Here is a 24668-nt window from a genome sequence, read left to right as displayed (position 1 = left end):
GGGGACCCTTTTGATTTTGGATTCCAAGTGAAAGGCAGCTTTAAAAAAAAAGGCCAACTTTAGATAAAAGCTACATTAATTGTATTGATTAAGAGGAATGCACAGAATTTTTCTGAAAAGAGAAAATATTAATTCCCCTTTATAAGCTATGTCTGTTTTTTACCATTTCCAGACAAGGAGTATATATATATTTTTTCTTAGGCCCTTCTATTCCATTTGCTGATTGTCGCATGTAAAATAAATCACAAAGCCTTCAGTTTCCTTTAACTTCCTTGATGGGAGCAGGATGCAGGGAGGCCAAATAGGGCTTGGGAGAAGGCCATGGGTAAAACTACCTGGGGCGGGGGGAGACCAAGAATGACCAAATTCTCCTCCATTCTTCCATTCAAGGAAGTCATTTAATTTTCCTTAAAGAAAACACCCAACACAGTCAGCTTGGATTCAATTTTAAGGATTCCTCTCTTGCACGTGATATGCTCTGGATATTTCTTGGTTTGAGCTGACAAGGGAGAAGCCCAGGGCTTGTTGCAGTTTTCCCTTTTGTAGGCCCATGACAGTTTGAAGGCAAGAAGGGTCCTTAACTGGTTTGCTCTGTCATGGTAAACAGAGAATACAATTTAACTTGACCTTACAGATCCTCCAGCTGAGTAACTCATCAGAAGGATTCCATCTATGCCTTCTCATTTTGAGATTCTATTCCAGTAGAAGTAAACCGGAACCTCTATCTGCCCTGGGTTTGTGGTTCATAAACACAAAACAAATAGATTAGATAAGAAAAAAGCATGACATTTAACTGGGCTAATATTTGTTTAAACATCTAATAATCCCCCTTCTTTAAAAAAAAAAAAAAAGGATTATAGCATCCAAATATCCCTGTCCTCTACTGTCAAGACATTTCAACTGTCCCTGACTGACTGCAGTCACCTCCCTTTTGTGAAAGCTTTCACTGCAGGTGGCTTCTGTCATGCTAACACCCCAGGGGGGAATTGTGTGGCTTAATCTCCATGTAACCCTTTTGAAAACCTTGGTGAATTAATTCCAATGCTAAGGATGTTCTAGAAGAGTGGTTTGAGGACAACAAAAGTCTTCCCCCGTTTCTGAGTGCACAACGCTCATGGCTAATGTGCCAGAGAGGAAGCTCTGAAGACCACTCAGTTGAGGAGGTTTGGGGCAAGGTGTCTAAATGCCTAAAATTACCCATGGATTCTGCTAGTGGGGTCTGAGCTGAAGGTCTTCACCCAGATTATCAATAATTATCCTATGGTGCTTCTGAGACCTGTGAAAAAAAGAAAATTGTGGATGTCAATAGCATCTCTCTTAAGTAGTGTGCTGGCAACACATGTTACTCACACTCCTTGTACTGGTATTTGGCTTGTTTAAAGAAGATATTACCGGAGCACTTGGGTGGCTCAGTCAGTTAAGCATCTGACTCTTGATTTCAGCTGAGGTCATGATCTCAGGGTCTTGTGATCGAGCCCCCCATTGGGCTCCATGCTGGGTGTGGAGCCTGCTTAAGATTCTCTCCCCTTCTCCTTCCCTGCCCCCCCCCCCACTGGCATGTTTCTCTCTCTCTCCAAAAAAAAAATTTAAAAAAAGAAAAAATAATAAAGAAAATACTACCTTAAATTAAATAGAAAGCATCTAACCCAGTGCCTAGGACATAGTTGGAACTCAGTAAATGGTGGCCTTCCGTATTAAATTCCCAAAGAGAGAAATGGTTATTAATACCTCATAAAAGGTTGAAATCAATTGCTAATTATCTTCATGGACTATAGTTTCAGAAATGAGCATACCCCCTATTGAGTCAATTGTTATTTATGATTTTTAAAACTTGTGTAGTGCATTGATTTCCAAAACTGTGTATATTTGTTTTTAGCATAGGAAATCTTTCTCCAAAAAGGCTTGATCAGAAGTGCAATATATCGAAAGGATGAAATTGAAGCTGCTCTGGTCGAATTGAGAAAATGGGTGGAGATCACGTGGTCTAGATGGAGGCTGAACTCTTCCCAGCAGAGCCCCTGAGACACCTCCCTGGGTCCCTACGTCTCAGAGAGCACATTATGACAACCACTAGTCTGGGGTTCTTTGTTCTTTAGTTGCATTCCTTTTATCTTTATAGCTATCATTTACTGCCATCCTACAATGTGCCACGTACAATACCAGGCAATCTCCACACACACACATTATCATTCATATATTTCCCCAGCAACCCTATGTAAGGTTAGTATTACCCTCATTTTACAGATGAGGAAACTGGAACCTAGGGAATTTATCTGGTTTTCTCAAAGTTCTAAAATAAGTGAAAAGTCGAGTTAAGATGGGCATCTAGTACTTTCTGATGTCAAAGTCTCTGTCTACTCTAAAGCAAAGATGAACGGAATAATTAGTTGTAACTATTTAAACTGGACCCATATGCTACCACTACTTGTTATTTTTTAGTTGAAATAGGATCAGTGGTGTCTGATTGCCTAGCATTTTCTCCCATTTCAAAGTCATTAACGGTGGAATAAAATAGGTAAATTAAATAGGAACTACATGCTAAAAATGATCTGAATATCAAAAGAAGAAGAGAAATGATCACCCTGTCAAAGAAGAGAGGCTCACAAATTCTATGTTTCATTAATAATACATATTTTTCTTAGAAAGATACCGCCCCTTCCCCCAAAGCCTGGCCTTTTATGCAAGCAGAATTTGTAACTGCCGATAGGATGTGCTTGAAGGAAGACACTCTAAGAATGCCTCTATTTTCCACACGCCAATAACTGATCCCGACAGTGTTGGGTTACACATTGTCCCCCTGGAATTTGTCCCTGAAAATGAAAACTTCCGCTGGTTGGGTAACCTTGTAGTAAGTCACACTTAAGCATGAATTATTTTATTAGGTACTTTCTCCCAGAGTAGGACAAGCACGATTAGAACCAGATTTCATGCGCTGATGGTAGAAGAATGATGAAAACAGAGATAAGAGGAGGTGAGAGAGTATGATTTTTGCGGGGACACGCCATGTGCCAGGAGCTTTTGACATAATACTGCAATAATATAGGTTTTGTTCCCATATTTGCAAATGAAGAAACAGAGGCTCATGGAGTTTTGGCAGCAACCAGTCAAGTTACTAGTAGCTCGTGGCCAGTAAGCAGCTGTGCTGTCTTTTGAACCCACGGATTCTGGAGCTCATGCTTGTCTCAGTGTGCTGTGCAAAAGCACTCGTGTCACATCCTTGCCAAGATCCAGCGCTGCCCAAGGACAGTCAGGGAGACCATGCTGAGCAGCCGACGTGTGAGTTACAAAAATGGGGCATTCACAAAGTGCAAGACAAATGAGTGTGTTGTTTGTCGCTTCTAGGTATGTACAGAAGGCAGACTGATCTTGGAGTTCACCTTTGATGATCTCATGAGAATAAAAACATGGCACTTTACCATTAGACAATACAGAGAGTTAGTCCCAAGGAGCATTCTAGCCATGCATGTAAGTAATTTCAGCACTATTTTACTCTTTCCTCCCTTCCCCCCCATCCCATTTACTCAAGGAGGAAAAGTCCAGTTCTCTCTGTGTGAAAGAACACCAGCAGTCTTCACGTGTTGGGTAATGAACGCTCAATTTTGAGTTTTCCCCTCAACCATTTCATTCAACAGGCCCTTTTTTCCCCTCCTTTGTTTCTGAGTTTGGTGCATTGTGAGATTTTTTTTTTTTTTTTGATATTTTATTATTTTAAACTCCAAACTGAGGTTACCTCAATAAACAGTTTGTACTTTTCTTAAATTCCACTGAGCCATTATAAAGTACTGCTCTGCCTGGGCTATTAACTGGGGAAGGAAATAAAACAAGAAGTAAGGAAAACAGTGTCCAGTTTTGATTAGAACCATCTGACAAGATGTGGGGCTCACGTACCTCAGATCTGTGTCTATATCGTTCCTAATCATGGTGTTGGAATGAAGTGGGCGATTTGGGGTTCACTCCATTTCACTTGACCGTAAATCACATCACATTTACTGAGCACCAACTACGTGCACAGCCGGATTCGATGCCAATCTGGAGATACGTTTTAGAGGTAAGACTTGGTAGGAGCTAGCTGAGTGCAGTCCCCGAAGAAGGCGTCAAAGGCATTGACTTAAATAAATCCCTCTTCCATAATGCATGATGCAGCAGTTTCTGTGAAAAAGCTTTGGAGCAAAATCAGACTTAATGAGCCTGATTTTTAAGACCCGGTACAATCAAAAGAGAATACAATAAGAGTAGCTAATATTTACTGGGTGTTTGCTATGCCAGGTCTTGTGCTAAGCGTCTGTACACATTCTGTTTAACCCTCCCGGTAACCCAGAGAGTTGCAGGATCATTATCCCTGCTTTAGAAGTGAGAAACCCAAGGTTCGGGCTTGATACATTGCTCCATGTTTCTCAGCCAGCAAGTGGCAAGTCAAGATTTCAACTCTGCTGGTACGGCCTCCAAAACCCAGGCTGAGGAGCCATCTGTCTCCTGACTATCCAATTCCAGTCTGTCTCCCCAGGCTTTTGTCCTCGACCCTCTCCTCCCTAGCGGTTAACCCAATCTCTCCCCTTCCCATTGACCTTGTACTTCCTGCTGTGGCACCCCACTCCTTTGCTCCAATCTTCCCGCCTATTCATACCCCTAAGTTCTTCTCCACTTTCAAAGCCCAGTTCACATCCTCTACTCCCTTGAAGCATCCCAGAGTAGCCACTCTTATGTTCTCAAAAATACACCAAGAGGCAGCAGAGGGTAGCAGTCGGGAGCCCAGGCCCTGGAATGAGATCACATACGTGTGTATCCCTGTTCCTGTGTGACTTTGGGCAACTGACATGGCATCTCTGTGCTCCCCAGTTCTTCATCTATAAGATGGGTACAGTAATAGAGTCTGCCTCATTGGACTGGCTTGAGGATTAAGAGTTAATGCGTGTAAAGGACGTAAAAGAGTGCCTGGCACGTAGTAGGTCCTCTTCAAGTAGTGGTGACCAGCTTGCAGCAGCTTTGGCAGCAGTAACATCCTTCCTTTCGTTTATTATTATCCTGTCCTCTGTCTGCAAAGTTGATGTGTATGACATTGGCCGCAACTACCTGATGCATATCTGTAGAACCAGCTCTTCCCGGCACGTGAAAGGGCTTCCATAAATCCTGGCTCCGTGTCACAGAGGACCCCTTCCCAGAAACTGACATGAGAAGTGACACGCTCAGACTCTTTTCTCTGACTTTCGGTTTTTTGTTGAAATACACAAAGTCAATTGGTTGCATGACTCTGAGGAAATTTAAGTACAGGAAAGACTAAATTAAAGTGTTAAGATAACCTAGGTAGTCTCATGACTACAGACATGAAGACAAAAAGGATGTTTATTGAGTCTCTCTCTGCTTAGCTCCAGTTTGCTTCTGCCAGTTAAGAAAAAAGGAAAGACAAATGGAAAGAAAGAGTGTCAACCAAGAGACTCATCTCACAATGAAATCCAGAAAGAATTTTTATTTTTTTTGTAGCCCACCAGAACATATGGGGTTGCCCATGGAACATTACATCCCTCTTTTAAATGTGGCAGATATTTTGGAAAATGTGATGCTTTTGAGGACATCTATTTCTAACCTTAGCTTAATGGGGAAGAAATTTAGAATTCTTAAATATATATATATATATATATATATATATATATATACACACACACACACACACACACACACATATAATTTCATAGAAGTGACAAAGTTTTCAGGTATAGTCTTGGAAACAAAGGCCAATCCTAAAGCCTGGCTCTACCAAATCCAGAGACCCTGCCTCCTCTGCTGAGTGCCAGAGACTTGGAAGTGTCCTGACAGGGCTTCATGACCCTCCTCCTGAAGACACGGGGACCTCTCACAGAGGAAGTAAGGCTGTTTCTCCCAAGGACTAAAAGCATGCCTGACTCATTTTGGTTCTACCTGGCAACAGATCTTGCATCATTGATCCAAACATGTCCTTGAGCCATTATATGCAAGTGTCTTCAAAATGTAAATTAAATTATCTCCAGCAACCTCCCCTCTGAGAAAAACCGACAGTGTTGAGATTGCATTTCTTAGCAACTATAGCCCAGTCTGAGACTTTCTTGGCACCATCTTGCAGAGATAAAATACATGATTCTCTTTTTCCTATTTAGGCACAAGATCCTCAGGTCCTGGATCAGCTGTCCAAAAACATCACCAGGATGGGACTAACAAATTTCACCCTCAACTACCTCAGGGTAAGACCAATGGGTTGATTACATTTCCTGGTGAATTTGAAAAGTACTTTAGAAGTGTATATGTATCTTGAACCAAGGAGTTAAAATGAGGTAATATAGCACAATATGTGTGTCTTACACCACAGTGTGTATGTGTGTGTGTGTGTGTGTTCAATGGAGGATGGGGTTTAATTAACAAAGCAGCAAACCTAGACTTTGTCAAGGTTGAACTTCCTCTCTCTGTTTGTATGACTCTTGGAATTAATTATGCAAAGGCCAGCAATGTCTGCTCATACAGTGTTTTGGCGCTCTGCCCCTCATGGTTGTCTCAAGTTTCTGATGTACTGTTGTTGGGTTCACTTCCTCTGTGTCTCCACCCAGGGAGTGTCCCTGAGGAGGGTCCCCCGACGTTCAGCCCGTTGGTGGAACCACAGACATTTATTTCTAAGTCTTCTTAGGGACTCTCTGTGTAACATGGAACAGATTTCCTGGGTTGGGTATAAAGTCAGTTTTGATTTTTAAAAATTAGGAGTTAGGCAAAATTCTCTGCCTACATAATAACTATGGCTTCCATATTTGGTCTAAAAGGGAAACATTTGTCACTCCGGTTTGTGGTGTAGAATTGCAGTCATCATGTTGCAGGTAGAGGATATGGTTTCCTTCATAAAGCAGCAAGCATTGTCCTCCAGATTCCACAAGAAGTCCGTGGCCACGTTCCACATTCCTTTGCCTCTGAGTTGCTGAGTTCCCTCATTGTCACTGTGGGCAGCCACTTCTCCAGCCCCCTGCCCCATCATGGAGTTTATGCTGTTGTTTCTTGACCCCTAAGCGCTGTGCCGGTTTGTGAATTTTGTTTTGTATTCCCAATCTTCTGTATATGATCATTTTGCATATGTCGAAATGCTGAAATGCTTTGGCCAGACTTTCTCTTCGGTGAATTAAGAACGACTGGAAGAAAGGCTTCCAAGTCACATACTCAATGCCATGTGCCAGCCCTGGGCTAGAGAGTAAAGATTCAAAGACAAAAGTCATGGTACCTGCCATCAAGAAACCCACTCCTATGAGGGCCAGACCCATAGAGAGAACATCATACACAAAATGGTAAATAACCCTGATGGAAGTTTCCAAGTGGAATTATGGGAGTACAAAATGGAGACCTCTCAGAAGAATACCTCAGAGAAGCTTTATGGAGGAGATGATGCCTGACTTGAGTGTGAAAGAATGAATAAAGGTAAAGCCAGGAAGGGGGCAGGAAGGACATTCCTGTTAGAGGGAAAAGAAGGGGCCTGGATTAGGGGATGGAGTTCCAGGCAGATGAATGATGCCGGGACATGGAGTGAGAAGGCAGGAGAGGCGGGAGGGAGAGTAACTTAGGAACCAGGTCTTGGAGCAGCTTCCTGGCCGGGCGACCAGGCCAGAAGCCTCTGAAAGGATTACACGTGAGCATGGCAGCATCCTCCTTCCGGGGAGAGGGAGAAGAGCCATTTTCCATCCAGCCTAGATGCCCTCGGTCTGAATCCAGGCACGGCAAGAGCCGGAGTCAGCTTTGCTCCGCACCACCCTACTTTGCCCCAACACCACCACCATTTTGGCAGCCCTGAACCAGGTTGTTCTCCAGTAATGGTGCTGTGGTTCCCGCTCCAGGAGGGTGGATGGACAAGCAAGTGCCTCAAGGCAGGGTAGCTGGAGCTAGGTTCTTCCAAACTTCCAGGCTCTGCATTTAGAGCTGCCCCCACGGAACCACTGGTGCAATGGGAGTGGGTAGCAAGGCCTGGGAAGTGGGGGTCTGTGGCACGCTCTAGCCACAGGAATTCAGAAGGCTGCCCTCCCTTGCTAGCCATTTCATCTTATCAGAGACCATGAGCAGTTTAGTTTAAACCATCTGAAGACGCCTCCCCTCAGGCAGATAAAGATGTTTCATACTGTGTGTCCTCAGCTGACCCCACATTGGAATCTGGGACTTTGGATTCTGTCCTAGACTTGGTCACTCACCCTCTGGTGAAATCTGGACAGATTCACTATTACATCTTTTAGCTGCATTTAACATAGATTAATAAATGCTAAATTTCCTTCCTCTCCTCTCCCCAGTTCCTCTTATTATCATCAGTAAAATGGTGACTTTCACCTTGGGGTCAACAAGGCCCACCTCGTTCCCACATTCTGCGATTCTCTGATTTTAACCCACAAAGACTGAGAAGATCATATTTGCAAAGTGGGGAGGTGGGGAAGAAGGGATTAGCACCAACCCCTCTCCCAATAGCGACAGGAGGAAGGCATGTGTGGGTTTGGGCAATATGGAATCCTGTTTCAAAGGCTACCACTTAAATGTAGTGCTTACAGCATGTCCTGACTTCACTAGTCTTCACAATGGTCCATGTGCCCTAGCACAGTTTGTGTGAGAGAGCCGGGCACGGAGAGTTCAAGGAAGTGAACTCAGTCACCCAGCCTTCTACCACTGAGTGGCTGGGCTGGGACTTGAACTCGGGCTGTCTGACTCTAGAATCCATGAGCTTCATGCAGAGCTGCCTTTCTAGTAAGAAGGGAGAGCAATGATAGTGACAGAAATTGGACCGTGTCTCTCCTGCCTTGACAGGGGAGTCAGCATCATCTCTCACTGGGGCCTTAACCACTTTGCCACAAGTAATGACAGCTCCTTGTAGGGTTTCACGTGGAGATTAAGTGGGCAATCCATGTAAACGGCTTAGCGCAGGGTCCGCGGACAGAAAGCACCCAGTTAGTGTTCATGGGCATAATTTATTGAGCACCTAGTATGTCCATCATTGTTGTTCATACTGGAACCATGGAGAGCAACACGGCATCTGGCTCTCTTCTCTCGCTCTGGGTCCGCCTAACACTCCTTTACTTCCTCTGCTCGTGCATCCTGGCTCAGCAGCTACTTGTCCTTCCTGCCTCCATTCTTCCCTTTGTTCACTCCCTCCATCACTTATTCCTCTGTTGATTGGTTCAGGACTCTTTCATTGAGCCCACTCTGTCTTCCTGGCCTTGTGCCAGGTGCTGGGCCTTTATCGTGGAGAAGATGTGGCCCCTTCCAGGGCTGGGGGAGGCCAGCGGAGTGTGGTCGGCCACAGTTCCAGCGAGCTGTGCTGACAAGGAAGGGCCTACAGGGCTCCTGGGAGTCTGCGGAGGGGTCCTCTGGTGTCCAGATAGAAGTCACCCCTCCCAGCAATAACTCAAGGTGGTTGTGAGCCACTTGGCAGGTGAAAGCTGAGCAGAACCTCACACTCAGTTCCCATAACCACGCACATGGGCATTTCCATGATGAGACCTGGCCTGGTTAGTGGTTACTAACCACTGAAGACTTTTTTGGATTAGAATTGGGATCAAAGATTTCATTAGTGCTCTTACCATCTGATATTCGTAAGACAGCTGAGCAATCACCCAGTGCATTCATTTATAAAATTGCTTTAAAACCTGGCGCTCCCCTGTCCTTCTGAGGAGCCAGGCCTTTGCCTCCAGCCTCAGGGGCTTATCTGAGGTATTATTTATTTATTTATTTATTTATTTTTAAAATTTTATTATGTTATGTTAGCCACCATACAATACATCATTGGTTTTTGATGTGGTGATCCACGATCCATTGTTTTCCTATAACACCCAGTGCTCCATGCAGTACGTGCCCTCCTTCATACCCATCACCGGGCTAACCAATCCCCCCTCCCCCCTCCCCTCTAAAACCCTGTTTGTTTCTCAGAGTCCATAGTCTCTCATGGTTCATCTCTCCCTCCAATTCCCACCCCCATTTTTCCCTTCCTTCTCCTAATGTCCTCCATGCTATTCCTTATGTTCCACAAATAAGTGAAACCATATGATAATTGACTTTCTCTGCTTGACTTATTTCACTTAGCATAATCTCCTCCAGTCCCATCCATATTGATGTAAAAGTTGGGTATTCATCCTTTCTGATGGCTGAGTAATATTCCATTGTATATATGGACCACATCTTCTCTATCCGTTCATCTGTTGAAGGGCATCTCGGCTCTTTCCACAGTTTGGCTATTGCGGACATTGCTGCTATGAACATTGGGGTGCATATGGCCCTTCTTTTCACTACATCTGTGTCTTTGGGGTAAATACCCAGTAGTGCAATTGCTGGGTCATAGGGTAGCTCTATTTTTAAATCTTTGAGAAACCTCCACGCTGTTTTCCAAAGTGGCTGTACCAACTTTCATTCCCACCAACAGTGTAAGAGGGTTCCCCTTTCTCCACAATGAGGTATTATTTAAATAGTTAACAAGGAGCTCCAAAACCACACCCAGATCAGGAAAAGAGGTCAGACGCGTGTGTTGGCAAACATTAATCGATGGCCTTCTAAACCAGCAGAATAATTTTTTTTTTTTTTAAACTCCATGCATCCTACTTCGGAAAGGAGGGCTGGAGATTTTAAATGGTCCAGACATCTGAAATTTCAATAGGCTGTGTCTTTCACATAACGAAGTTAAGCAGTACAGAAAGTAAGCAATTCCAGTCATCTCGCTTCGCCCAGACAGGTTCATTGACTGCCGTGAAATTCTGAATCATTCTCGTGGAGGCCTGCAGTCGGGGGCTCTGCAGAGCTGCCGGAGGGGGGGCTCTGGGCGCTGGAGGAAGGCGCAGGTGAAGCGCGGTGGATGCGCTTTGAGCTCGCGAATGCCGGTGATGGCACCGTCTGCGGACGCTCGCCTGGCAGCATTTTGGGCGGGGGCTCTGGTGACCTGATGCTTTGGAGGTGACAACAGAGCAGGTGTCATTTGATTTGAGTTGTCACATCGCCTGCCATTGCGTCGTGTCTCCTCCCAGCATAACGAGGCTGGAGGTGCTCTGTCCTGAGAGGTGTGGCCACGGCCGGCTCTCCGGTCCCCGTGGAGCAGCAGCTGGTGGTTGCCGAGCAGGGATGGGGCTCTGATGAGATGTGGTCACACTTCCTGCCTCAGGGACCTCTGGCAGACCAGGGCTGGCTGGATGAGTGTCCCTGTGATAGTCGTCCAGGCTGGGGCTGTTCACTCCACAAGCATCTATTAGACAACTTCTTTATGCCAGGTCTCCCCAACTTTCAAGGCGGTCACTGTACATCAGGTACAAAAGAAAACCAAATCTGTGCTGGGAGAGACATCTGTCCCGATACCGTGATCGATGTAGTCGCTAACATTTATTGAGCACTTACTGTGTACCAGGTACTGTTGCTAGGTACTTGGCAGGAAGTCTTTTGAACCTTATGAACTAGAGACTCTCTTTAGTCCTATTTTTCAGGGGAGGAAACTGAGACACAGAGAAGTAGCTTTTTATAGTCACAAAGCTGGTAAGTGGCAGAGTAGGGATTTGATCACACAGCAAGCACGAAGAGGGGAGAGGTTGTTGGAGCGTGGACATGGGAGGATCCAAGCCTTCAAGGAGGAGATGGCCCTTTGAATTGATTCTGAAAGACGAGTAGGTGGTCCCAGGTAGACTAGATGAAGAGTCCACCACAAGTGGTGACAGGGGGATGGAGAAAGCCAGTGGGTTTGGGGAACTCCAGGCAGTTTCACATGGCTGGAATGTAAGTTTTAAGTTTGTTTTAGGTGCCAACACAAGATAGGTGTTATGGCCCAAAATGTATAGTTGAGCTGAGCGGCACGGTTCTAGAGAGAGTTTTGTTCCAGCAAGAATACAGCATAGTCAGGGAAAGCACCTCATGCTGGCACTTGGGTTTGGGGGCCAGACAGACAGGAGTATGTATTTGACTCAGCCACTTGCTAGCTGTGTGACCCTGGACAAGTTACTTGACCTCTCTGAGCCTCAGTTTCCTTATCTGAAAAATGGGGTATTACACCCCCCTCTCTGGGTTCTAGTGAGATGGAGGCATGTGGAGGTCCCATCTCTCATTTGCCAAGTGTGCTTTTCTGAGGGTCACTGGGAAGAGTCGAGTCATTCATTGGAGCCCCCTGCACTCAGAGCTTCTGAGAAGAGCCCTTGGGGACAACACACCCAGCAGCTTGGTCCTTCTTCCTATTCTTGCCTTTTATTTCATCAGAGTGAAAGCCCTTTCTCACTCAGGGTTTGAAATTGCCATCATTTCAAATTTCCTATAAGCACTTCTTGCATGGGAATGTTTACTGTATGCAGTAACTGTTTTCTAAATTTAAATAGCTTTAACAAATTCAATTTTCCAAATTGAAAAAGAAATAATTGATGTTGATTTCATTTCCTATTCCACAAAGAGAATGGAGGTAGGCAGAAACCGTGTCCTCCAGCATTTATTTTTATTTTTTAATTTGTTTTAAGATTTATTTATTTATTTGAGAGAGAGAAAGAGAGTGCATGCATGCCAGTGGGGGGAGGGGCAGAGGGAAAGAGAGAATCTCAAGCAGACTCCGTGCTAAGTGTGGAGCCCAATGCCGGGTTCAATCTCACGACCCTGAGATCATGACCTGAGCCAAACTCAAGAGTTGCATTCTTGGGGCGCCTGGGTGGCTCAGTCGTTAAGCATCTGCTTTCGGCTCAGGTCATGATCCCAGGGTCCTGGGATCGAGCCCCGCATTGGGCTCCCTGCTCGGCGGGAAGCCTGCTTCTCCCTCTCCCACTCCCCCTGCTTGTGTTCCCTCTCTTGTTGTGTCTCTCTCTGTCAAATAAATAAATTAAAAAAAAAAAAAAGAAGAGTTGCTCTCTTTTTTTTTTTTTTTAAGATTTTGTTTATTTGAGAGAGAGAGAGCACAAGCAGGGGGTGGGGCAGAGGGAGATAGAGAAGCAGGATGCGGGGCTCAATCCCATGACCCTGGGATCATGACCTGAGCTGAAGGCAGACACTTAACCCAGGTGCCCCATGTCCTCAAGCATTTTAAGAAAACCTGCAGGATGCAAACTTCCAGGATGCCGTAAGTGGAAAGTGCTATTTTCATTCATCTCCCATCAACAATAAAGGGGATGGTCCTTGCTCAACACGCTGCAGGGAGACATTGGCTTGTACAGTTGTCTCCCTCCTTGAGCATTTAAGTTACTCTGGTTTTGTTTTTAAGTTTTAAGTCGATCATCTAACCAAGAGATATTTTGGTGGCACCTACTATGTGCCAGGCACAAAAGGGGATGGCGTGGGGTGTTGACAAGAATGGATAAGGTATGATCCCTTCCCCAAGATGTTGAAGATACTGGAACAAGTAGGTCCATTTACAGTTCACACTGCCCCCTCAGCTGGGGACCTGGGCATCCCCAAATTCCCTCCTCTCCTAATATCTTTGGGGATACCCTTCCACGTTGGTCTCAGCATATGACTTAAATTGGACTGTTTGCGGTTTCCAGGGCACTAGGGAATTGCTCTACTTCACCGTGCTGTCTGACCTTGGCACTCAAGGCCCTCCACACTCAGGACCCTGCTGCTTCCCAGCCTCGCCCCACATGCCTTCCCCATCTCACATGGCATCCTGTATCCACACAAACCACCGGCAGCTCCCCAAATATGCTGTGTGTCTGTTGCCACCATGCATTGGCACAGTAGGACTTGACTTGACTCACTGCCTGGGACACTGTTCCTACCCTCCTCTTTCCATCCAGGATGCCCAGACCACCTCCTTCTCATCCTTCAGGACTCAGTTGTGCCTCACCTCCTCTGAGACTCTTTCTCTGCCTCTCCGCCAGGGCATCTGCCCTCCCCACTACTCCTGGAGCTCTGGGCACGTGCTCTCTTGCTTAGCTCTTGGTGGGTCCTGTGTAAGAACTATCACTCCACTCATCTGTCTCCTCCAGTACACACAGCAACCTGAAGACAGATCGATCAGTTTTGTGCTTCTAGAGCCTCAGAAGCTCTAGATCGCAATCAGCACCCAGTGTCTCCTGAATGGAAGTTGCTGGTAAATGGAAACTAGATTTTGAATGACACCCTCCCCTCACCCCCCCAAAACACAATAGAATTCAGATGAATTCACTTGCCAAACAGTATCTAGGGGGAAAAATGTGTGTGATTGATTTTCAAAATCACTACCTAGAACCTCACCAGGAAATCTAAAGAGCAGAAAATTTGAATACATTGAGGAAATAGAAGGAAAACATGGCACGGGGCCTCCAGATCTCTCTAGGCTGCAAAATTCCCCCCTGAAATTCTCATAGTTCCCACTGTGAAATTTTTATTCTAATATCACTGCTTCCACTTGCTCTGAATCAGTATTTAATTTTTACTCTAAATGCCATGATGCCCTTTTCATTATTTTGGAAATGTGTTCTTTCAAATCTCGAAGACAAATTCCCTCATGGGTGATTATTTTTGTCTATTTTCTTTGGCCAGCCTTTCTTGGTGCTGAGATCCATAAACTTTTTTCCTGCATTATGCTTAACGTGACTTTAAAACATCTTATTATCCTGTATCCCAGCCAAAAGATATTTTCTTTGTGTTTCCTCTTACTGTTTATCCATTCATATGCATAATTTCTGCATAAATGTAATCAGTATACATATGATTTCTTAATGTTATTTGGTAAACACTTCTGCATGTTTCTACATAGTCATCATATTATCTGTTTATAATAGCAGCAAATATTCCAGTGAGGTGCTAGGATACTGTTTATTTAATCATTTCTCTAAAGGTCGAGCACTGAAGTCATGTTCAAGTTGCCACTGTCATTAAGACCATTCCTCCAAACACCTTTGCCATGTCTTGCTCTGGGCGATGCTCTCTACAAGCAGGCTGGACTGTGGGATCTGTGTGCTAAGAAAAATAAACGTGCTTTGGATTCAGAGAAATGTGGGTTCAAATCCTCACCCCCTTACAATCTGTAATGGCCTTGAACAAGTTGTTCCAGTTCTCTGAACCCTACTTCCTTATCTGGAAATCAGAAAGAATAATGTCTCACAGGATGGCACGAATTATAAGATGAGATAATGTATGGTTTATAAAAAGCCTGGCACTCAGAAGGAGCATAATAAATACCAGTCCCTTCTTTTGCTATCTGAGAGCAGTGGGTCAGGGTTCAGCTTTCACTGTTGCCTCTTACTTCTTGTATGATATTCACCAGCTGCCTTAATTCTTTGAAGCCCTGGTTTTCTGGTTATGTACATCGTGAATCATCACAGGTGAGGGTTGAAATGATAATGCACGTGAAAAGCACATTTAACTCTAAATTACGACACCGGAAAGCCAAGAGAGTCTCATCCCATTTATCATCTTCTGTGTGTTGGTCATGGCCTTGAATTCTACGCCGATATTCTGAAGCCATGTGATAGATCAGAAAACAGAGAAGCGATTGATTAATACCTGCCAAGGAAGGAAGCAAGAGGGAGTCTGAGACATGTGCTATATTATTGGCACCCTCTTCCCAGTACAAATGTTATTACAAGGTTTTAATCATTATCACTGGGCAATTTCAGTACTATTTATAACCTTCTGGTTGGTATTGTTGAATAATTCTAACCCTTCAAATAAGCAGCATCATCAGCTGGGGTTCACAGTAATGCTTTTGACCCCATACCTTTAATTTCCCAAGTGAAGGAAGACTTTCATTGTTATTACTGTACTGTAAGAATATTGGTCCCCGCGTGTAACCTCTACCAGTAGCAAAGGAGTAGAGTCCAATGCCTGGAAGAATTAGGTGGTTGGCTTTGGAAATTGATCCCCAACAGAATGACATGAAGTGGCCTCTAGGAGAGTAAGTGTGGCTGGAGTCAACATTTGGAATCCCGCCAAGGTCTTTTTTGTTTGTTTTTTTGTTTTTGTTTTTTATTATGTTCAATTAGCCAGCATATAGTACATCATTAGTTTTTGATGTAGCGTTCAACAATTCATTAGTTGCGTTTAACACCCAGTGCTCATCACAATACGTGTCCTCCTTAATACTCATCAGCTGGTTACCCCATCCCCCACGCTCCCTCCCCTCTATAACCCTCAATTTGTTTCCTAGAGTCCAGAGTCTCTCATGGTTTGTCTCCCTCTCTGATTTCTTCCCATTCAGTTTTCCCTCCCTGCCCCTGTGGTCCTCCACGCTACTCCTTATGTTCCACATATGAGTGAAATCATATGATAATTGACTTTCTCCGCTTGATTTATTTCACTTAGCATAATCCCCTCCAGTTCCATCCATGTCGATGCAAATGGTGGATATTCATCCTTTCTGATGGCTGAGTAATATTCCATTGTATATATGGACCACATCTTTTTTATCCATTCATCTATTGAAGGGCATCTCGGCTCCTTCTACAGTTTGGCTATTGTGGATGTTGCTGCTCTGAACATTGGGGTGCATATGGCCCTTCTTTTCACTACATCTGTATCTTTGGGGTAAATACCTAGTAGTGCAGTTGTTGGGTTATAGGATACGTCTGCCAAGGTTTTTTTGTTTTTTTATTTTTGTAAGGCTTTGACTGCCAGCAAAGTTATTTCCCTTGGTCTTATGACACGAGAAAGGAAGACAGTCCAATCCTGTTTCCCACCTAAATGCCAAGCCAAGCCCGAGGATTGAACAGGAATCTCCGCTCAGCGATGGAGATGAACCATAGTTACTGGTGGTCAGAACAGGCTGGGATCAGGGCAGACCGTTCACCATTCACACACTCAGACAGACTGGCAAAAGCCCTTATTAAACACTGAAGTTTGGGGTGGGGAGGGTGCAGGACCCATACCAGCAGATCTTCCTTCTGTGCCTCCCACAGTGCTTGCACATTGTAGACTCTCAAAAGGCTCACAGTCTAAAGTGTGCTATTCAAGATGAGGTCCATGGCTCGTGGCGGTTTTGCAAACTGTTCCCACTCTGTGATTAAATACAGAAAATGAGAGTAAGAACTTTAAAACTACTATAGCAATCTGACATTGCCAGGACATCCAAATGCACGACCAACAGACTCATCCCACTGATTAGGATATAGAGCGGCTCAGGTGTTATCAAACTTGCATGGCAAGTGGTCACTAATAAAGGGCTGGAGAAGCGCATGTCACAGTTTGATGAGCACTTGCATACAGAGCACTGTGACATGAACCGATTCAGAGATGAGCTCCAGTTTTTCCGAGGACCATCCAGAATAACGATTAGCATCATAATACCATTAGTTTTGAGGACTTCTATATGTTCTCAGTAAAACAATGAGATAGGTATGATTATTCCCATTTTACAGATAAAAATCAGTCATTGCCTCGGGTCACAAAGCCAGTCTGGGGCAACAGTGCTTTCCTGGGCTTGGGTCTGGCTTGTCCCCCCAGACCGCTACCCATGGCCCCTGCTAGTGAGAACTGGTTTCTTGGCCCCGGACCATGCAGGAGAAACAACACTTTCAAAAGTGAGGAATTTGGCATCTGAAACAAAGCTGTCACACCTCATTCTGACTCTTCCACTCCTCCTCCTCCTCCTCCTCCTCCTCAGAGAAAGGCTCCATCAGAGAGGAGGCAGAGAATGCCCTTCTGAGCCATGGGAATGCTCCACACACAGAATGATTGAAACTTGGAACACCCGAAGGGCACTTTTAATTGCATTTGGAGATAGAAAAGTAGTACATATGACTGTATGATAAGGGAATTAAAGTAGTTAACTCTTAAGGAAGTGAAATAACCGTAACATAGAGACATCCCAGTGCCTAGAAAACAGTGATTTCTAAAGTCAAGCCAGAGGGAATGGCCATCAGAACATTAAAAGATGTATATATATGTATATATATGTATATATACATATATATACATATATATACACACACATACACAAACAACAGTATTTTAGCATAGCAATCCTAACTGAAAACAATTTCAGAGCCACAAATGCTTCTAAAATTCTTGGTCTTATAAGTACAAATAGGGTTCAGATTAAAGAAAGTAATTTCCCAATCTCAGACACAGAGAAAGAGAAAGAAATTTTTGTTTAACAAGACACTGAAAATCAAGGGAGATGGTAAGGTGGGAAATTGGCAGTCCGGGGGAAGAAAAGCCGACAATTGCAGTTAAGTGCAAGATGGAGCCCAGAGTTAATTCTGGGAAATAGTCTTCCTAATTGTCTAGAATGGGTAAAAAAGTGTGTCAGGATAGTGCAGGGAAGGGGGCAAGGAGAGAACTGTTTGAATTTCAGAGCATAGGCAGGAAAGAAGCCTGAAATATGAAGAGGAGCTGGGAGGTCTCACTCCTTAGTGGTAAGGGCCAAAGCTTTCTGTGTCTGGTCTTGGGCTGCTCTCCACCTTGGCACAGGCATCATCATCTTACTGCACACAGAAAACTCAAATGATTTAAATACGGTGACAGTTATTGGATTGTTTGGTTTCATCATCTGTCCCTAGCAGAGTTCAAGAAACACAGAGGGGGATAATAAATACATGAAAGGAAGGGAGGGAGTTGAGATCAAAGTCTCTGGTGTTGATCTACATAATGAGCTTGAGAATGGCTATAAATGTGTACCATATGCAAACAATGAATCACGGAACACTACATCAAAAACTAATGATGTACTGTATGGTGAAATGGTGAACATGATAAAAAAATAAAAAATAAATGTGTACCGTAATTAAGGGAAAACAAGTAAAATTTGCAATGTCTGCCATATTTCACCCAAAGGAGAAGGGGGGGGGGGGCATTGACCTGGTATCGTTGAGTGCCTACTATGTGCAAGACACAGATGTGGTTTTATTGAATCCTCACAACAAGTTTGGGAGGTAGGTGTTAATGGTCTCATTTTACAGAAGTAGAAACTGAGACTCAAAAATGTTCTGGGACTCATCTAACATCATTCAGTGGGTAAACTGCCAGGCTGGGACTGGATCCCATGTTGGCCTGATGCCCTCACCACTCTGTCATGCTGCAGAAATGTCACCTCCTAACGAGAGCTGGGTTGAAGAGCTGGATGAGGTCAGTCATTTCCACTGAGATGACCAAGCTATTCTGCCAAATTGTCAACAGGCAATTGTCAACAGATGCAATGGATAGAGAACTCGGGACACTTACGCATAATGGGGTCAAAGCCCAGACTGAACTCCTCTCACGACTGTCTTTCTTACATCCATGTTTCTCTCAAACTTCCTCCAAATCCCAGGCCTCAAGGCTGTTACCCATCACCCAGGTTTTTACCCCTACAACACCTGAACTACTATCCCCAATACCTGAGCATTTATTTGAAAAACATTGATCAGATTATGTCATTCCTCTGAGGTGGCCCTTAAAATCATCTGCTTAAAATCATCCAGTGAAAATCCAGAATCCTTAGGTTGGCCCAGAAGGCCTTACGGGATATGATCACAATCCAGTCCCCCCAACCTTCATTCCATAGCAGTGTCCAGTTCCCCAGCCTGAGTTTTGCTTTTCCAGCGTATCAAGTTCCTCCCTGTGGCAGAGCCTCTGTTCTTCTGTATCTGTTCTTCTGTATCACTTATCTATCTCTAGAACCTTGGGCAATGGTCTACTCATTCAGTGCCTCAATTTCCTCGTCAATAGTCCCTTACCTCAATGAATTGTTGAGAGGCCTAAACAAAATCTTACTGGTAAAGGGCTTAAAATAAAACTTGGCACATAGTAAGTGCTCAGTAAATACTTGCTCTATCATCTTCATCATTCTCACTGCCAGAGATACTCTGGCCAGATTTTTGCATTGCTGGCTCAGCGTTATTCAGGTCTCAGGGCACGTCATCTCCTCCACGAGTTCCTTCCTGGCCAGCCCATCTCAAGTGGACTAGCCACCCCCAGCTACTTTCTACCACACGTCATTATCTGCCTTATTTTTCCCTGTAGCATCTTCATTGGTGAATTAGCTTGCATAGTCATCAGTTTGCCTTTCTGTTGTTCTGTTGTTTTTACCCTTTTGACCTTTCATGCAGGCCACTGGAATATATTTTGAAAGCAGGAGTCTTGTCTCTTCTTCCCTGATGTCTACAACAGGACCTGATCTTCAATGACTAGAAATTCAATAATTTTAAGTCTACTCAGCTCCAGATGCACTCCTTGACAAGTTGGAGGTTTTTAAAGAGGAAATCATTTATAAAATCCCAAACCCAAGCGTAACCTTGGAATACTTGAGAATGCTTATGGAAAGGCTGTTAGCCATCCTTGACCTGATAGACAGAACACCTGTAGTGCTTTCCTCTAAGGATTTGATGTTCTTCTTTGCAATTCATAAACAGCCTTGTCTGTGACAGTAGGTGAGGGTCATTCACGATGTTTGATAAATGTGCCTCATCTGTAAGACAATGGGGATAAGCATGACTTCTCAGGATTTCTCCTTAAGTATTCTAAAAAGAAGGAATACAAAACAGAAATATTAGCAAATTCCACAAGTAAAATATTAATAGACCCCATGCTGGGAATGAGGAAACTGAAACCAAGTGGTTTGAGGCTGACCCAAGTCTGTCTATTAGTGTAGGATGGTTTCTGGTTTTCTTTTTGTCTTGTACTCTGTTTGCAGGATCCGTTCACATCCATTCAATCTACAACTGTTTACTGAGCACTTACTTTATGTCTGGGTCTGCTCTGGTCTCTAGCTATCAATTTCTCTATCGATACTAAATATTTCTGGGCTCATGAGAATCTCACATACATTGCCTCTGATAGCCTTAAAATCTTTTATAGGCCAATCATAGCCTAAGACTAGAAGTCTCCCCAAGAAGGCCGCTTATTTCTCCCTCTTTTTGCCTATTTCCCAAGCTTTGTGAAATAAGGTAGGGGAGTTACTGCTTTTTAGGTCAATAGTGCCGAGGATCATCATGGAAACTTTGTCCTAAGAGTAGAACTCAACTCCAGAAACCTCACAATGTGGATTTCTTAGGAAAAGTATCCGTAGCCTTAGGAACCAATCAATGAGGTTATTTCTCTTCCTTCCTTTCCCAGCACCCCCTTTTGATTCTGTCAGCGCTTTACTGAAGAAGAAACTTGTGGCCATCTACCATATTTTTTAACAGTTTTACCATGAGCGGGAAGCTTAAGGGGAAAATTGAAAGCTTTCATGATGTTGATTAACAGAATTTACAAACATATGTGAGATGATAGCAACCCTAACATTTATACTCAACTTCTGAGCTTCAGGACGTTGGGTATTTCACTAACAGATGGAAGGCAGGAAGGACCAGAGCTTGCTTTAGAACAAGAAATGTGGTCTGAGTATTGAAAGTGGCCATGCCCCGGCAGTGGGCCTAGTCCTTTGTCAATTTCCTCGACACCAAATGTGTTGCATCTGTTCTGGTTTGCAGTTAAAAGCTGAAACCGTTCCTTTTCTGTAAAACTGGGTGAAGGGTGGGCTAACACTTACCTTCCTCAGTTAAAGAATACATGAGGCCACTTATATTAAAATGCTCTGTAAGCTGTAAGATCGTCCTAGAAAACAGATACTCCTCCTCACTCACTAACCAAACCCTCAGTGTCCAAACTCCTGCTATCCTAACTCAGAAATCAGTGAGTTTTCATTATTTTTTTTAAAGATTTTATTTGAGAGAGAGAGAGAATGAGAGAGAGAGCACAAGCAGGGAGAGTGGCAGGCAGAGGGAGAAGCAGCAGGGAGCCCAATGTGGGGCTTGATCCCAGGACCCTGGGATCATGACATTGAGCCGAAGGCAGACGCTTAACCGACTGAGCCACCCAGGCGCCCAGATATCAATGAGTTTTGAATAAAACTTTAAATATATCTTTTGTTATGCAATCCAAGCTACTCACTATCTCAAACTCAGGAACCAAATTGATTCATTTAGTTCAGGATCCTCATCATTCAGCACACTCTTTTAATTCTTGCTTTCCGAATCTGTAAGCCATGTGGGTTTAGGTGGCCAGAAATAATTGAACAAATAGCCACCATCACAGTCACTAGTAGAGTCTAGTTTATACAGAAGAAAATAATTTGGGGTTGAATGATACAAAATTGCTATTTTTTGCAGATCAAACACTGCCAAATATTGGCTATTTCATATGGGTCATCATAATACTTGAGAAATACGACCCCATATCAAAGGGAAACAATCATTTGGCTCCATGATTTTTCCATTTCCCACCATCATCATCCACTTCCTACTCAGCACATAATTGTAAACACAACAGCCATTTATTGCCTTGTGACTTCGTACCAGGTTCTGCAAATGACTAAACCAACCTCGATAATCTCATTTTAAAACTTAGTTATATTTGAAAAGATAATGTACTCATATACTAGTGCAAAACTCAAAAACTATATGCCTTCACACCCTGCCCCAACCTCTCAGTTTCCCTCCCCAGAAGTGCTCAACATTGTCCTGGGACAGTCTATACAAATGCAAGCATATATTGCTTTAAACACACACACATACACACACTTGCACCCGAATGGTAATATACCACGCATACAGTTCTGAGTGTTGAGCAGTGGCATTCTTTATAAAAGCAGCAGAGATCTATCCTGAAGAGGTCTATCACACTAGAGATAGACCATATTTTATTTTACTAAGTGCTTTATTGACAGACACTTAGTTTGATTCTAATCTTTTTCTGCTATTAACAATGATGTGCAAATATCTTTTTATATGTGGTTTTTCACAGGAGCAACTAAAAACCTAAAGTTTGGGGAGAAATTCCTGGAAATAAATTTGCCAAGTCAAAAACCATGTACATTGTAATTTTGGTGGATATTGTCAAGCTGGTCAACTTAGAGATTTTACCAGATTTCAGCTTCACCAGCAACATATAAAATGACTATTTCCACACTTTTCAACAACTAGAAGCTATCAAATTTTTCTCTTATTTTCCAGTATTATAGGTGAAAAATGATACCTCATTTTCATTATAGTATGCATCTTTCTTATTACAAGAGGGATTTATTATCTCCTTATATACTTAAGAACCATTTGTATTTCCTTTCTTGTGAATTTTTTGCTCATAATTTATCCATTTTTCTATTGGGATGCTATTCTTTTTTTATAGATATGCAGGGCTTTATATTTTAAGGAAGTCCATACTTTGTTGTTGATATAATTGGAATTGCATTGCATGTTTTAGTTTTATTTTTTAAAAATTTGTGTAAGGGTGCTTTATTCATTGAATGTTTTTTGGTTTTGTTTTGTGTGTGTGTTAAATGAAGCAATTTCCCCCTATGTCTTCTGTTTTGTGTTTTGTATTTAGCATTAGCCCTCTTTGAGCTATAATAATAAAAATACATTTCTCTTTGTTTTCTAATGCCACTTCTAAAATTTTGGGGGGACTTTTTATGTTTAAATAATTGATCCACATGGGACTTGGGCAGCATAAAGTGTGGGTAACCTACTTAATTGTCCAGTTGTTCAAACAGAATTTGTTGATTGATACATATTGTTTTCACTGATTTGAAATACTACTCTGGCATATTTTAAATTGCCATAGGTATTTGAGTCTGTTTCTGGACTCCAATTCCTGTTCTGTTAATTTGTCTTTATATTCTTTATCCAATACTAGACTTTACAACAAATTGCTGTTGCTTTATAATGTACTTTAGTATCTACTAGAATTGGCATCACATCATTCTTCTTCTTCATAGGACTCTTAAATCTTTGTTTATTTTTCCATCTAAACTTTAGAATTAGATTATCTAATTTTAAAATAAGTTTATTGGTATTCCATTGAAATTCTGTTACATTTGCAAATTGATGTTGGGGGAATTGCTATCGTTATGATGTTGGTTCTTTGTATCCAATATCCTCGGTACCCTTTCCAGCATTGAAGTCTTTCTTGTGTTCTTTGGTAATATTTTGAGGTTTTTCTTTTTCTATCTGTATAGTAAGTGCGTGTGTTTGTGCATGTGTGTGTATGGTTTTATATACACATGTAGATATGTATATATTTTCCGTTTCCATATATATACACATGTAGATATGTATATATTTTCCGTTTCCGATATGTATGTATATATCCGCAATATATGCTTGCATTTGTATAGACTGTCCCAGGACAATGTTGAGCACTTCTGGGGAGGGAAACTGAGAGGTTGGGGCGGGGTGTGAAGGCATATAGTTTCTTGGTAACTTTGGAACTAATAATCTAATGATCTTTTCTTCCATTTTATAGTTTAATTGTTTTCATTTATATTTATGAAAGTTATTGATTTCTGTGTTTTAACTTTATTCCCAAGCACCTTACAGAATCTTCTTAATATTTATAATAGCTTTTTTTTTTTTTTTAAGTTTATCCTCTTGGGTGTTCTAGCTAAGTTATAGCATTTGCAAATAATGACACTTTTACCAAGTCTTTTCCAACTTTTATATTTTATTTCTAATTACATTGGCTAGTATCATCAGAAAAGTGTTAAATAATAGTGAGGATAATTAACATCCTTATCTTGTGTCTGACTTTAATGGGAATGCTTCTGGATTTTTTCATTAAGCAGGATGATGGCTTATGATTTGAGATAGATATATTTCTCATGTTAAGGTAATATCTATCTCTATTCTTATTTTATTAAGAGCTATTTAAAGTAAAAAAAATGGATATTGAATTTTATCCCACGTATTTCTAGTGTCCAAGGAGGTGGTATTATTTTTTCTTTTTATTATTATGGTTAAGATTCTTAATAAGAATAATTGATCCTTATTTGGTGCAATTGATATCCAAGGCAGTATCTAAGTTCTTACATGTAT

At 42.7% G+C, this 24668-nt stretch overlaps 1 protein-coding gene across 9 annotated transcripts in view; it reads left to right on the top strand.

Annotated features, from left to right (window-relative positions):
- Window positions 1–24668, top strand: part of LDB2 (LIM domain binding 2) — a 393505-nt gene that overhangs the window by 311926 nt on the left and 56911 nt on the right. For all 9 annotated transcript variants that reach the window (XM_032400051.1, XM_032400050.1, XM_032400048.1 and 6 more), the window contains exons 4-5: window positions 3343–3465; window positions 6129–6212. In XM_032400051.1, coding sequence (XP_032255942.1) covers window positions 3343–3465; window positions 6129–6212 — 207 coding nt within the window. The remainder of the gene's footprint in view (window positions 1–3342; window positions 3466–6128; window positions 6213–24668) is intronic.

The sequence above is a fragment of the Phoca vitulina genome, unplaced genomic scaffold, assembly GCF_004348235.1.
Source record: "Phoca vitulina isolate PV1807 unplaced genomic scaffold, GSC_HSeal_1.0 scaffold3, whole genome shotgun sequence".
Lineage (NCBI taxonomy): Eukaryota > Metazoa > Chordata > Mammalia > Carnivora > Phocidae > Phoca > Phoca vitulina.
Note: the sequence above shows the minus strand (reverse complement) of the source record. Positions and strands in the feature narration are given on the sequence as shown.